The sequence below is a fragment of the Coturnix japonica genome, chromosome 4, assembly GCF_054131305.1.
Source record: "Coturnix japonica strain WE chromosome 4, WE-NBRP24, whole genome shotgun sequence".
Classification (NCBI taxonomy): Eukaryota; Metazoa; Chordata; class Aves; order Galliformes; family Phasianidae; genus Coturnix; species Coturnix japonica.
In genome coordinates this window covers 75,054,422-75,070,259 of record NC_140666.1, presented here as the reverse complement: position 1 = coordinate 75,070,259, position 15,838 = coordinate 75,054,422, and the positions used below count along the sequence as shown (strand labels likewise).

The window sequence follows — 15,838 nt, the reverse complement described above, 5'->3', positions numbered from 1 at the left end:
ATTCCTTCCAACAGTTATCTGTTGTTATCTGGGGTATAAACAAAGCGCAACTATTTCTAGTACTGTGCATCAATCACCATACACAACTACTGCCACAGTTCCTCTTGTCATAAGCAAGACCATAGAGAGCACCATCTTAACCCTCTTCATTTAATGGCTGTCAGCAACCTGCTATGCTCTGCGCTTCTCACAACTCTTCCTCCAAGTGCACAAAAATATGAACATTATTACTTTTATAGCCTAATTAACAAGAGAATTAGGCCAGCCACAGAAACTAATAATAAATGAGCCCTGAAAAATGTTTGATTCTAAGATCCCAGAATTGCTTTGGAGCTTTCAAAAAAAATAATAAAAGATTTTTTTAACAAGTCTTCCATACAATTCTAACTCAACTTTGATTGCTGAGTTAGAAACTTAGACTTAAAACTAATAAGTTATGGTGTTTTCTCCAGTATCGCCTCCTACCATCTGCTTCGACAACAGTATGTGTGCACTCCTATTTGTCCCATCCTGTTACCAAAGCTCAGACATTGCTATATCTGCACAATTTGTGAAAATCTCTATTGCCTGAACTATTCCACATCTTCATCATGAAGAAATACAAACTGAAGAACATCCATAAGGAAAAAACTTATTACTTCAAGTTATAAATCTACTCCATTTTCTCTAAACTAAAATAATCTACAAAGTTAAAATCAAAGCAGCAATATCAGAACAAGTCAATGGCAAATAACTGGCATTAAACACCAACCAATCTTGGACTGGTCCACTACTTTTATCAGAGATATGAAGTATACTTTCTTCTAACCATAAAGTCCAAGAAATAATTATATTGCAAGTGCAGAGAAACAGGATTATCTTTGTTGTATGCTCAAAATTGCATCTCACCTCAGTCTTTGTGGCAGTTTCAGATTACTAAGATCTGTGTACCCGTCTCCACACACAATTTTGCTTCCCCTACTGAACCCTGATACACTCACCAAGAAACCCCCAAGTTTACCCAAAGAAATGCAGCCACACATTTCCAATAAAAATCCAAACCTTACTGTGATTTGGCACTTTGAAGAGAGTCCCGCTTTAACAATAAATTCCATTTTTTAGATTACATTTTAAACAAATACAAGTTTAAAAAAAAAAAAAGGCATTTTTATCTGCAAAACTTTTGAACTAGAAGTGCTAAAGTAATAAGCAAACTTCTAGCTAACGTAAATTAAATGGACAGCAAGTGGGAACCAAACTGGAACTGTTACTCCCCAGTGACTGTTATCTCATTAACTCTTCAGTCATAACAGAAAAGGAACCGATCAAGTTCTACCTACATTTCAGAAGTCAAAAAGCTGACTTAAAGGTCAACCAAGAGAGTTGATTTTCAGTTCCAAAAATGGTTAAGAACAGTATAAAAGAGGGGAATCAGACGTCAGCACAGAAAAAAACAGACCTTAAATCTAATCATCAATATTAATCTTTCTACAACAGCATTACTTTCCTAAGAACATGTCTGTCAGCCTTCCACTACCACTGAAATCTATGAGGCACACCAGGTACCTTGCATCAAAACAAGGGACAGGTAGAGTGATGGTTACACTGCCAAATGATAACACTAAAATCTCTGGAAACACAACTTGGCAGTTCTTCATTAATGGAATGTCACATTTAAGTCGCTCCTCATCTCTGCACTCAACAGCCTGACCATAAACCCTAAAACAAACCACAAAAAGAATCAAAACTTAATAACATTTGTCTCGTGCATGAAGTCCACAACAATCTTCATAAATGGGAAGAGGTTGGTGGCAATGGTGGGTTTTGTTGGGCATTTATATTTGTTAGTTGGATTTTTGTTCTCATGTGAGGTTGCCTGGTTTGCTACCTGAACTCCTTATGCCCACCCATACAATACAAATAGATGAAAATAAAAAAGGTGAAAAAAATAAATCATTGACTTAGAGCACATAAAAGCACAGAAAACTGCAAATGAAAAAGAAATAAGGTTAAACCAACATTCACAGAATCACAGAATTGCAGGGGTTGGAAGGGATCTCTAGAGATTGAGTCCAACCCCCCGCCAAAGCAGGTTCCCTACACCAGGTTGCACAAGTGGGTGTCCAAGCTGGACATGAATATCTGCAGAGAAGGAGACTCCACAACCCCCCTGGGCAGACTGTTCCAGTTCCATTCATCACAATAGAAGTCTAAGCAAAACTAACATCACTGATACATGCATTTTTACCACTACTAAGCAGACGCAACAATAGCCGTTCTGCTCTTTACCTAAGAAAATCAGTGAAAACGATGCATCACACAAACACAGCAACTGTGATGTTACACAACACCAAACAAAGATAAGCATGCTTAGAAAAAAAAACCATCGGGTTTTAAATTGCACACATGCAACTTGCACAGTAGCACTGTAACAGAAAACTTCTAAACCACACCTTCCCTAAAAGGTTTTGTCTTCACAGAGGATTCTTCAAGACAGGAAGATAACGAGTGGAGTCAAGCCACTAAGGCTGCAAGAACAGCTGCAAACCAACAGCATGACTGCCATGTGGGGTTACACACACTGATACAGGCCTCAATCATGAAAGAACATAGCAACAACTCAACATAATTTTACATTGTAGACAGGTGATCCAGGTTGAAGGCAAGGTACAATGCTATTCTATACATGATGTGATATCTATTCAAGGAGCTAATATAGTTTAATCCAGTTCCAAAACCAACTACACTGCAGAAAGCCACAGTGTGCAGAATAGGACAAGAATATACATGTTGGTAACAACTTGTGCATCGCAGCCTTCTGTAGGCTGGAAAACCTACCGACCCTTACATAAGCCAGGACAACTTAGGATGAATAGTGTGTGCCTTGTGCTGGATGAACTAAGATCTCAAGGACTATGACAAAGAAATAAACTCAACAAGTCCACGGTGACTCTTAGTCCTGTGCCACTTAAAGCTTTTAATGGCAGACTTGGTAAAGTTTTAATGGCAGATGAGGGAAGGGCAAAGGGACACAAACCCGGCACCTATGGAGGTTTGAGGTGCAATATTCTGTGCTGATTCTTCTCAGATCAACACTTTTACCTAAACAGCACTGCTGGGCTTCAGGGAGGAGCTGATTCAGGATGGGTTCTGTGCTTCCCAAGAAGGGCAGGCCAGATAAACACAGCCCTGCCTTCCTGAGCCTTCTGAGGCCCTCTGCTCCCAAACCAACGTCAGGGAACACAAAATATGAAGAGACCGCACTAAAACAACAACGGCACATTGTTTGTGTACCCCCCACGCCACTAACCTTGATGGAAGGCTGCTAAAGCTGGTGCATCGAACCCTAATAGTAACTTAAGCAAAACAAAGAAACCTACTCCCTCCGTGACATCCCACCCCGACCCCACCTGGCGCTGCCTCCTCACATGAGGCACAACCCCAGCCGGGTACCCAGCGCAGGCGGCTAACAAAGGAATAACGCTCCCACCCGCTTAAGGACGCAGTACCTCCCGCTGACCCCTTGGATCACGTTTGCCACTAAACGAAAACGACACAAGCGCACCAAAAAGGAGACGGTGAGTTGAAGGTACGGGCAGGCCGCACACAAAGCCGCGCCGCCCCACCGCCCCCAGCACAACCCGGCCCGGCCCCTCCTTCTCCTCCCCGCCGCCATCCGCCTCCCCCACTCTCCAGGCCGAGCTGGGCCCAGTCCCACGCTGCAGCGCGCCCGGGCCTCGCCGCTCCCATCCATCCATCCATCCCTTCGTGCCGCCCCGCACGGCGGAGGCTCCATCCCGCGGGCCCAGAACGAGCAGCCGATTACACGGGAGCGGCGCTGATCCCCCCCATCCTCCCGCCCGCCACGGGCCGCGCTGCCTCGTACCCGTCAGAGCGCTTCTTGCTGGAGCTGTAATCGTCGCCCAGATCTAAGCGGTGGCGCTTGGACATGGCGGGGGCCGCTGGGTGCAGCGGGGCCGGGTTCAAGGGAACGCGCTTTGCGCTTCAAGAGCAGCAGCGACGGCAGCGGCGCCGCGAGGCCAAGAGCAGCCACTAAAATGGCGGCCGGAAGGAAGCGACGGGGCTGAGCGAGCCGCTGCCGCGCATGGGAGTGAGCGCCGCCCCGCCCCGCGCCTCACAACGGCTGCGGCCCACAGCGCTGTGGGGATGGACGGGATCGGGTGGCAACGGTGCTTTGCACAGCCCGTTCTGCTCCCCAGCACAGGAGTATTTCCACGGTGGAAGTTAAAAGCAGAATGATGTTGGCACGTCGTTGTTGTGGGCCGTTGCTGACGCCCATGTGTGTAGAAAAACGCGACCTTTCACAAGTCATCTGAAGCAGAAGTGAGAAAATCGGTGACGTTCATTCAAATACATGACACTCATGTATTTGGGATTGCTAGTACAAGGGAAGCCCGTGTTCCTAACGCCAGCAGGCATGGCTGCCACTATTACATCAAAGCTCCCAGGTGTGAACACACGCTGGTATCTCATAACACAACTGCTGAAGTGCAACGAGACATGAGCTAAAAATGCCATTTTCTCAATACAGTTATCAGGTCTTTCTTGTGCACTGATGCATTATTTTCACATTTCCAGCCAGTGTAGCCACCAGCAGCAATCTATGGCTCAGGCTGGCTCCAGCAAACCTGCCTTTTGGGTTGTCTCCGTGTCCTGAACTGTGTTCCTCATCTCCAGCCTCCCCAGTACCATCTAGGAACTGGGTTAACCATCCATGCAAGCTGTGTTTGTTCCCTGACTGTAAGCAGAGATGAGGCTGAGCAGGAGAAGACAAAGTCAAGCAAATAAGATGTCCCTAAATGAGATGTCCTAAGTGAATCATTTGTAATGTTAATCATTTCACCACTGATATGAGCACTATTATTTCTAGGCAGACCCCCGTGCTCTCACAACTAGTTCCTTCAGCTGTTTCTCCTCTCATCCATCATTAAGTCTTAGCAGCTGCCTTGCTTTCCAAAACAGTCACTTGATAATTCAGCATAGCTCATAAAAGTCAATCTCTGAGAGCTTCTCGAAAGGCAAGAAGGATGTTTCTTGATACTTATCTACTGTTGGACATTCTCTTCTCTGTTCCTCCCTGCTTTCCCAGTATATTTCATGTTCTCTCAGTGCTGCAGTAGTGGTTTAAATTAATGTCTCAGATAAGACAGGTTAATATTTTGGCAGTACATTTCATTCCTATCTCTTCATCTAGGTGCACCTGACAAAAAATACATTGTTTTCCAAGTCATCCTCCCTGCCTGTTCTCACTGCCTTTCTGCCAGAGATTACCAAAACCTTCACCTAGCTACTTGGAGGAGTGGTCACTCCCCAGCACTTTGGTCAAAGGAATTAGGTTAGATCAGATGTTTTGAATAAGAATTTGTTGTTAACTTGTGTAACTCTGAGGGCAAGAGAGTATTCTCACAACTGGCTCAGCTAGCAAATCTGAAAACGGTCAGAAAAAATCACTTAGCAGCAAGTGACCTGTTCCACGGGCACAGCCAGCTCAGCAAGTAGGTGTTTGCCCACACCCTCATGTTCTTCCAGAGTTACATCAGTGTAACTGCTATAACATTCCACAAAGACAGACCCTCAGTGTATATTTAGTAGAAGAGCATTCTTTATTTTAAACGATACAACAAAACGACACCCTCAGCTCAAGTTCTAGGCACTACTACAATAAAGAATACCATTTTTTTCTGCTTAAAGCGATAACTGAAATAAACATTCCAGAAATACTGGACTTTGAGCTTTTCATGCAAAACTGGAAGTAATTTTCCAAGTTATATTACAAAAAAACTCTGGAAAAATCTATGTCATAGTTTGCCAGGGGTTAAATGTTACGGGTTTCTCTCTACATACCAAATATCAAGCTTATTTTCTCCAAGGCAGCGTATACAGCACTACATTCCCAGAGGGTAGCTACACAAAGCTCTTTAAATGACAACTGTATTAAGCAAAAGCTTAAGAATACTGGAAATAGGGGAGACATTGAGCTGATTAGAGAAGGGAGCCAAAAAATAAAAAAAATAAGGGGGCTGGATCTCCCTGGAAAGTGGGCAAAATAGAAGAATGTAAAAGCATTACATGCATCAGCTGTGAAGGGTAACACCTGAGATTCTTAGAAGGCAGAGGCTGTTCAACAACAGGTGCATGGAGAGTTCGACTGTACGTTCCTGATCTTGATTGCTTCTCCCAGCAGCGTAAAGGCACTTAGATTCTTGATCCAGGTTGCCACATAGCCAGCCCCAGGAAAGCTCCTGGTTTAGGAGGAGGGAAAAGCAGAATAGATATCTCAGCAGGCATGAGATCTTAAAACTGGTTACACCTTCTCAGAAAACAATATATATATATATATATATATAGTGTGTCATGTGGGGTGAGCTGGAGTCATCTGTCCCAGACTGATACCTCATGCTCCAATTGTCTTTATTAACAGTACTTTGCAAACTGCTGAACGCAGCCTCCACCCATGTTTTGAGCTATGGGCTCCATAATGAACAATTTTGTCCCATCATCCTGAAGAATTGTCAATCTAAGGCTTTCATCCTGCAAGCACACACATGCTTTATTTTACTAATGCAGTTAATCCTTTTAACTTCAAAGGGATTACTACAAGTAGCAAAATTAAGCATGTAGGTAAGTATTCACAGGATTCTAGCCCAAATGTAAGATAAGACGAGAAAGAAAGATTGAGAAGCACAAATTGACATAATGACAAAGTGGTGAGCATTACGTCAAAAGCTTCAAGGATGAAAGGAATGTGCAAAATAGGGCATATTTAAGCATATTTTCCGCCTTTTCAAATACATTTGTTAAATAATAGTTCGGTTCCCCCCCATGTCTTTCATAACCATCTATAAGGATGAAAATCTTAGATCACTGAGTTAGGAGATACTTATGAGTTGCCTTTTGAGCATCTATTCTTCTCTCAGTTTCTTACCCTAGTTTTTAAAAGTACACTCCTTGGTATCAAAATCCTCTCAGACAATTTTTAGTGAATATTTCTTTGATTTTCATGTATGCATATTACTCTCATGTTAATTGGGTTAAAAAGGGCATGAACATTTAAAACTGAAACAGTTGCTGAGAATAACATCTATGAAACACTATAATTTGTTTTCTGATTTTGTGTTTCCTTTTCCCCAAGAGACTAAGCATGGGTCTTAGGCAAGTTGTAATTCAAGTACATGCCCCTGGAACAAATGAGGATTCTGACAGAGAAGTCCAGTATCACAATTTTTTACTGCATGCAACTAATTATTTCACCATCCTCATAGAGATTCTAAGCCTATAAAGGGCAGAAAAATGACATATATCCAGCCTAGTATCTTAGCTGAAACACACCTTCCCTATTTAAGCTAAAACAAGGTTGTGGGTGATGTGAAACCACACTTACTCATCCACTGCAGGAATGGAAGCAGAAAGAGTAAGCAGTTACAAGAGACAGCTATGAGGGGTGGGAGGGAGCATTTAAATTTGCTGTAGCTTTACTGCTAGAGCCCTAAAATCTCTGTAGTATGTATTTATTTCATGGCTGGCCAGTTGGTGGTAGACTCAAGGTTATACATTTGCAGTGCTATGGCCACACTTACTTTGCCAATATTTACAGTCTGTTTTTTAAAAATCATAGAATCCTTAGAATTGGAAGGAACCACTAAAAGTCATCCAGTGCAACTCTCCTGCAACCAAATGGATATCTGCAGCTAGATCAGATTGCCCAGGGCCTGATGCAGGCTCACCTTGGAAGTCTCCAGGGACAGAGTATACCCACCACATCTCTGGGCAGCCTGTCCCAGTGCCTCACCATGCTCACTGTAAAAGACTTTTTCCTTATATCTAACCTAAATCTACCCTCTTTTCACTTACAACTGCTTCTCCTTGTCCTTTCACCACAGACCCTGCTGAATAAACTGTCCCCTTCTTTCCTGTAGCTCTCCTTCAGATAGTGAAAGGCCGCTATCAGGTGACCTTGGAGCCTTCTCGTCTCCAGGATGAACAGCCCCAGCTCTTTCAGCCAGTCTAACACTTTCTTCCCTTTTTTTTCCCCTTTTTTAAATCTACAGCACATGATATTAAAGAATTTCCTGCAAACTAATTTAATAAAAATAATAAAAAAGTATTTATGATAAAGCAGTCCGCTCTAAAAGAATATATATAAATGGATAATGTTCTTATCAAATTACCCAGGAGCCTTAAATGCAAATGCTCATCACAGCCAAGCTCTCATTCTGTCCTCCCACCAAGCCTGTGTGAATAAATGGACCTAATCCTCATGTTCTGTCACATCACTGGAGAAAGAATACTTGAGACAAGAGCCCACAATCAGAGCAGGTTTTATGTTAGACTCACATATTTTTCGGATTTAAAATTGTGCAGATGAATACATAGACAGATATAAATTTCTGCAGTGAAGAAAAGAGGCAGCTTCTCTGTAATTACAGAAACTAAACTTTGCAACACTTGAAGTATATATAAATCAATACTTTGAATTGCTCTGGGAAGCGTGCTCTAGGAAGCCAGCATAGTAACAGCAGTGTTGCCATGATAGCCAACTTTATCAGCCATAAAGAGACTATCTGAACTTTTTGAATGGTCTTTAAACATTATCCCAAATAGAACACATCTGTAATAGCCTGAAGGTGAGGAAGGTAGGGATGATTTTATTAAAGTTTCATAAAGAAGAAAAAAGAGACAGAGGTGGGGAACTGCATATGTTAACAAAGTTCATTTCGTATCTTTCTAGCAAGCTGAAACAGTAGCAGCTAATGGCTTAAAAAAAGCCCACCATATCTTATTGACAGATAAAAAAATATACATACTTCATTAACAGGGACAGATATTGGGCCACCAGTACAATTACATCACTCTGTCATAACATTTCAAAGCGGAAAAATTAATGAGTACCTGCAGTCCTCTGAGAAAATGATGTCTGAGAACCAGGTGAAATAGAAAGGAGCACCAGACACAAAAAACTACAGTGCTGAAGTTTATACTCACTCTTCACTGCAGTATGAACAATCAAGTGTGCATTCTCAGATTTTAGCTGAGAAGTGACTTTAAGAGCACCTGTATCTACTGGAACAATAACCAGAGTGGCAATTCATTGCTGAAAACAAAATACATTCTCTAGAAGGAAATACATTGCTGTAGATAAGAAGCTACTATTCTCAGCCCCTCAGTCACTTACCAAGGCCTCATGATCACCTCTAGTCCCCTTGAGGAACCTTGCAAGAGCAGATAATCATTATGTGCTTTGAATACAATCTGAAAAGGTACTGTTAATGCAAAATACCACCACTGAGTAAACTAGGCTATAAATCTAATTTATATTCATTATACACTGAATTCACACAGTGTTCTGGTAACTTCTAAGTCTTTCCAGTTAAAATAGCATTGTTTTAATACCTTCCACATTTGGAAACATCTGAAACTACAGGCTAATATGTTGTGTGCAAGGGCAGTTTATCTTTTAAGCTCCTTACAATCTGACTTCTTCCTCGGCCAACTGAAATCTTGGGACAAGCTCCTTAGATATAAGATGTTTTTGGAAAGGAGTAAATATTTCATGGGGAGCTGTTTGAATTCAGAGAAGATCAGGTTTTCAAGTTACCGTTTGATCCTCTGCTGGAGTAGTAGAATTAGAACAAATGCAAGTTTTTCAGTTAGCACTTCTTTTGCAGAGGCCTGGTTCTGTCTTGCAGTTTCTTTGCAAGTTTTTCACATCCACAGAGGTAAAATACGTATTAAAGTGGTATATATTTTCATTTATTTTTTATTTAGCACAATCTCTTGCTTGTTCCATTCACTATGGCATTAACACCCTAAGACTTCCTTTTTTTGAGTGGAAAGTCCTCTCTTAAACAGAACCTACAAAACATTCATATTCATGCCTGAGGTTAGTCTTGCTAGATCTACCAGCATTACATCTTCGCTTTGAGTATTTGCTTAAGTATTAGTAAGCTCACTGAAGTATTAGGAAGCTTATTGGAATGCACTGCGCAGGGAGGTGGTGGAGTCACCGACCGTGGGAGTGTTCAAGAAACGTTTGGATGTTGTGTTGAGGAATATGATTTAGCTGGGAAGTATTGGTAATGGTTGGACTAGATGATCTCCTAGGTCTTCTCCAACCTTGATAATTCTGTGATTTGCTCAGTTTCTGCCCATCTACAAAGAACACACCCACACTTTCAATAAGCTAATATTACAAAAACGCTACTGAGCTGCATAAGAGTTGATCTAATAACCTCTACTTTGCAAACTACTAATATACAAAATAGTAAATGCTAGTCCTTATCTTCATAATAAGTTCCAGACTGCATAACAAAGTACCAAGCAGTAGAAAACTACACAGAATAAGAATCCATCATATCCTATAAATAGTCCATACCAAACCATAAACATTAATTATTGTCTCTTGCCCAGCTGGGCCAAGTTTTTTAACTAATGATCTACCTTACTCTTTTCCTGTGCAATCAAGTCTTTTTCTCTCAACTGCATTAAAAGCCCCCTTGCAGGAAAAAGTCCTCAGCAGCGAATTTAAACTTCTGCAGCTGTGTCAAAATGGACTGTAACCTTCCTCTTGACAACTTAATTCTGTAACACCCCAGCTTCGCAAAGTTAGGTTGTTTGTTAGTGTGTGCCATTCTTCTATCCACAGCTTAGAGTAACAATCACAAAGTCAATGTAAGAATCCTAAAGGAACAAAAAAGACATTAGCTAAACTTTTTTCCTTTTTCTTTTTTAACATGCTGTTATATTACACTGCTCTGCAAAGATTTCTTCTCTCACAAGCAAGTCTGATTCTAGAGAGAAAGAATAGAGTTCTGCTACAGCTGCTCCTTCCTGCAAAAACAAAGCGACTGATATACTCAATGAGTAACCAACTCATCCCTCAATGGAAAACAGGGTAACCCATATACCTTCTTCATTTGTTTTTTAATTGTAACAGCCACATCTAGATTAACATAAAGAACTGTCTGCTATCTCATGTATCCCAAGGCTCATTTTGGTATTTCAAGTAACAGCGTCCTTACTGGTTACACAACTTCTGCCTTTGCAAAGGTGAGCCATATGCATGGCCTTCTTTGTGTGTTATAACTGATCTATATGCATAGAGGTTGGATTTATTATACAAGTGCTGTTTTTTTGTCCACATTTGAAAAAAGTACTAGGGAAGATGGTGGTAAGGACCATTAAGGCTGTCATAGTCTTGCCCAGACTCCTTAGACCTATAACTCATAGCAGAAGCTGCTCACTTTCAGGATTCCTTATATTCCCCATCTTGCATCACATGAGTGCACACTTCCTTGTCATAAGAGATACCTCAAGAAAAGAAAATGACTGGGAGTGATTTGTTTGGTAAGTCATAGGCAGGCTACAAGGCCCAAATAATGCAACACCGGTTCAAACTTCTTTTAGTTTTCTGAAAATATGAAATTACACTATGTATATCTTCTATGTTGTCATATTGTACAGTAATTACAGAGTAATTTCATTTACTACGTAAATCTCTAATGCTACCATTATAGCAGTATGACACTATTATAATAATGCTATTGTAATAAGAAAGGGAGCAGAATTAATGTTACCAAAGGTAAAGAAGCGCTCCATTCTGCAGTTCAAATGTGTGTTTTTTAAGTGGCTCCTGCCCAAAGTTGCATGAAACAACCCAGTGTTATATTTAACATGCAGCATGTAGTTCTGTGGGAGAAAATTAGGTTTTCAGAGATGGTTCCGCAGCACAAAGCAATCCCTGCCCTTCCCAGTCCAGACTGCTCACTCCTGTCTCTGCAGCACCCTCTCCCTTGTTATAGCATGGCTATTTGGATAGTCACACAGCTCATCAGGCTGTGAAACTGATAGGGCTAAAAAAGCAGCCTAGCAACAACAACATAAAAGCAGTTTCTTAGCTTGTTTAGTTTCCCAACAAGGACAACAGATGGAGTAGCACAGGGACGCAGGCAAGCAACTGGAGACAGGACACCGTGTCAGCTGCCAGATCCCCTGAAAAAAATCCATGACACACAACCACCTGACACTGCTCACCATGGTAAAAGAAAATAACTAGCTCCTGAACGTCTGTGAGCAAATAACTTCGTATTTTCTTACATGAATAAAACCAGCTCTTACAAAAACACCTATTCCATTTTTTTATTTATTTCTCTAAGATATTACATCATTTGTCATTAGCTTTATTTCTCCATGGATTCTAATGGAAATTAATATAATGAAATGATTTTACAGTGAAGATTGCTAGATTATTATTAATTTGGGGGTGAAATAAGAGGATGCTGCTCAGCACTGTGTGAGAGAGCATTGAGCTAAGGACTTCAGTACAAATATTCTGTGACAAGTGTGCAATGTCCTACAGCAAAACATTTTAATCTGCAGGAAAACTAAAAGAAAGAAAAGACAATTTACGTCCTCCAAAAAGAGAAGCTGAAATGCTATGGACCTTGTAAAATGTATGAAATCAAGCTAGACTCTCATGCCCTTATCTTTTAATACCACGCATACTCGAACATTCAACAAGTGTAAAATGACCAGGACAAGATGAGATATGGTAGCTTAGTGGGTAGTAACAGTTATAGGACAGTTGAACTTGATAAACTAGATGATCTTGTAGATCCTTTCCAACCTTTTGATTCTGGAATGGAAATGCAGATGAAGCAAATGGTGTGTTGTTGATTTCCTTTAGCAGCACCCACTGACATGCATGAGTGCTTGCTGAAAGTGTCTGGAGACCAAATACTGGATATGAGCACAGTGAGGCAGTGGTGTTGTTTCAGCTGTGGCAATAGTGAGTTACCACACCTGGTGCAGATTTTCATGAGCACGGCATGCATGACATTTACTTCTGATTTAAAAAAAAAAAAAAAAGGATAGGACTCACCAATGTTGAGAAACTACAAAGGAGAAAGAAAGTGATAGATATTATTTAATTGGAGGAGATGGAGGAAAAAAGGCTACAGAAGGAAGATGAGGAATAGAACAAGTTAAGGAGAAAGCTGCAAGTGAAACTGGTTGGGGAAAAGGCAAAGTGGCCATATGTTCTAGGTACAGTGACACAGGTCTCCCAGGAGATGAGCCCAGATGCTGTGTACAATGCAACTGTGACTTTGTCATTGAAGGAGGTGAGAATAAGAAAGTAACAGAAAGATTCTTTATATTAAATACCACATATATCTATTTATCCTTGGATGAGACAAAAGCAGAGTTAAGCATTTTCCTAACTTCTGAGCTCGCTGGTGTTCAGTGAATGCAGTTAAATTTTCATCATATTTCAAGATAGCTGCAGTACATCTTGATTTGCATAGGTACCACTTCCCTACCTGCCCACTCCTTGATGTGGTCTTTACCATCCTTGGTATGCATCAACACTGAGCTGCTGCACTGCATTTCTGATTTCTTCCATCAGCTTTCATTTTGATTCAAATAGATCTGCAGCGACTGCCAGCAGTTCCATAAACCAGGTCTGGAATATTAACAAGGTCTTCTAATTTTGAAGAGGAGATAAGTAAGGTTTTCTTTATCACTGAGCACAGTGGTCTTGTACTTTCAACAAGAAGGCTCCCTCCCAGAACAGATTCTGTATTTCTAGGTAGATTTCACAGATGGAAATACATGCATATTGCCATCTGATTAAATGTTGTTCTTGAAACAAATGTTAAAAGCATTCCCATCCTGCCCAAAAAAACCCAGAACATTGAGCTATTTCCTCCCTCCATCAAAAACTCCATCCTTCAGGGTTTTCACAGCTCACCCAGAGAAAGCCATGGCTGACCTGATCCAGCACCAGCAGCAGTCCCCCTTCACGTGGGAAGTTAAACCAGATGATCTCCAGAGGTCCCTCTCAATGAGCTGAAAGCAAAGCAGAAAGTAAAAAGGGCTTTGAGGCTACTTCAGTACTGGCAGAATAAATTAGAAGACATTACCAAATTGTCAGCTGACGTTGCTGACACTTGAGGTAAGGAAACGATATTCAAATTGTGTAATTCAGAATCTTTAATGACCACTTCAGTAAGTCTTAGTGAGGTAAGGCACACGGCATTTAAATTGCATTAGCTTTTCTACTATAGAGATGTAAATTGCTGCAGACTACTAGTGGATAACTTACATTATAGATGTCCAGGCCAAGTTTCATTTCTACATGAACTGTGTTATTTCACATCTTTATCAAGCTAGCGTTTTTCTCTTAAAGCTCAACTCAATTATAAATAGAAGCACTGAAGAAACGAACAAAAATTATCTCCATCTAAAAACAAAGCTTCCAAAAACATCTCCAGATGTGAATGGAAAAGAAAAAGAAGACTCAGCCAAGGGTAAGAAAAGGAAAATACTGATTAATGAGGTTTGTTTGTTCTGGGGTGTGATCAAACAGACCAGCACCACAGTCAGTGATAAAAGGAGGCAAAGTGCTGTGCAGACTGTTACATTCATCTGCTTAAAATTCTCATGGTCTGAGTGCTAGAATAATTTGCTCCACACCATCTGGCAGATATAAGAAAAATGAATATGTAGTGGAGGGAAGGTATGAGGAAGCTCTCTGCATTTTTTTATAGCATGTAAAAAATACTGAAGTCCACAACTTAAGTCACACATCACTGTTCAATACCTTAAATGCACAAGCTTTAAACAATCTAACAAATGCTGACTTTTAAGCCATACAGAAATAAACCTATAACGTAAGTACAATCCAACTCTGTACTTGGAACTGGAATATAACAGCTATGAAATGCAATGCAGAAAGTGAGTGCAAGTATTACTTGCTGCACAATGTGATTTGTACACTGTCATCCATGCCCAAAGCAGAGAGGATAACTGTCTCATGGCTCTCAGCTAGAGCTCTCAACTCCACTTGCAAGTCCTGCTACTAACTGTGAAAACCTCCTATGTTGTTCAAGAAGAAATACCATAAACAGCACTTACTCCTAGAAAATTAAAGCTGCTGTGGGATACAGATACGTACATTGAACTTGTATGTCTCAAGGAAACAGGGAAGCCACTTTCCTAAGCATGTTTCTCCACAGGAAACACAGTATTCTTACATCTTTCATTTTCATTGTTTGGTGTGGGGTTTGCATAGCCTTGCCTCAATTTTGGTTCAAATTTTTGGTCCGTTATTAGCCAAAATGACTGATAAAAGTAATCATAAACTGGATGCAGTCAGGTACAACATAAGTGATACAAAAGTCCTCAATCAGCTATGAAGCTCAGATGGACCTGAAGGGAAGAAAATATCTCATTTTTTGCCACAGTTTGCCCCTTAGCTATTAATACTATTCTTTGCATTGGAGAAATCATGTTATTCCTCTATTTTTTATTACAGCAACCACACAACCACCTACACAAATTTGTTCCCTATAGAATAACATTATCACATATTAGAGCAACCACTCCCCTAAATTGTGCTTTACCTTTTGTCATCAATGAATATTTAGCATAGGAGATAATATTGCACATGGTAAGCACATGTTTCTCTCACTGAATGCCTGAGGACCTGTAGGTAACAAGGCAGAGAACAGAAGTTGATTAACTACTTTCTCTGAAGTAAAATAGCCGCAGCAATGAGCCCTTATTATGCTTTTTGATACACTGGCTAAACACATCCCTATGAACAGGGAAAACATACAGCTGTGCTTTCCATTTGGATAAAGGAACTTGACAATAAACTTCAAGATGGCTGGAAAAAAATAAGTTTTCTGGTTTATCTGCAACTCTGTTTTGAGCTGACAAATAAATTAGCTGAGAACTTTGAAGTGGAATGCACAGAGGTGTAATCAGACACTCAACTCAAAAATCTGATCATGTCTTTTTACCAAATATTTACAAGCCTTCTCTTAACAGAGAGAAA

General features: G+C 40.7%; 1 protein-coding gene and 1 long non-coding RNA gene across 6 annotated transcripts in view; both read right to left on the bottom strand.

The window, feature by feature from the left end:
- DHX15 (DEAH-box helicase 15) overlaps nt 1-4,056 on the bottom strand; it is a 35,858-nt gene extending 31,802 nt beyond the window's left edge. For all 3 annotated transcript variants that reach the window (XR_014945480.1, XR_014945479.1, XM_015862646.3), the window contains exon 1: nt 3,866-4,056. Coding sequence is in view for 1 of the 3 variants with exons in the window: in XM_015862646.3 (XP_015718132.1) it covers nt 3,866-3,930 (65 nt within the window). In the remaining 2 variants the exon portion in view is untranslated. The remainder of the gene's footprint in view (nt 1-3,865) is intronic.
- A 1,524-nt stretch (nt 4,057-5,580) lies between these two features.
- Nucleotides 5,581-15,535, bottom strand: LOC107314077 (uncharacterized). Of its 3 annotated transcripts, XR_001555290.3 has the most exons (4): nt 15,402-15,535; nt 13,769-13,845; nt 13,317-13,459; nt 5,581-6,242 (listed from the first exon to the last, which is right to left on the bottom strand). It is a non-coding gene; the product is annotated as an uncharacterized LOC107314077 (long non-coding RNA). The 3 variants fall into 3 exon arrangements; XR_014945484.1 differs by lacking the exon at nt 13,317-13,459; XR_014945483.1 differs by lacking the exon at nt 5,581-6,242 and having other exon boundaries at nt 13,358-13,480.
- Between the last annotated feature and the right edge of the window lie 303 nt (nt 15,536-15,838).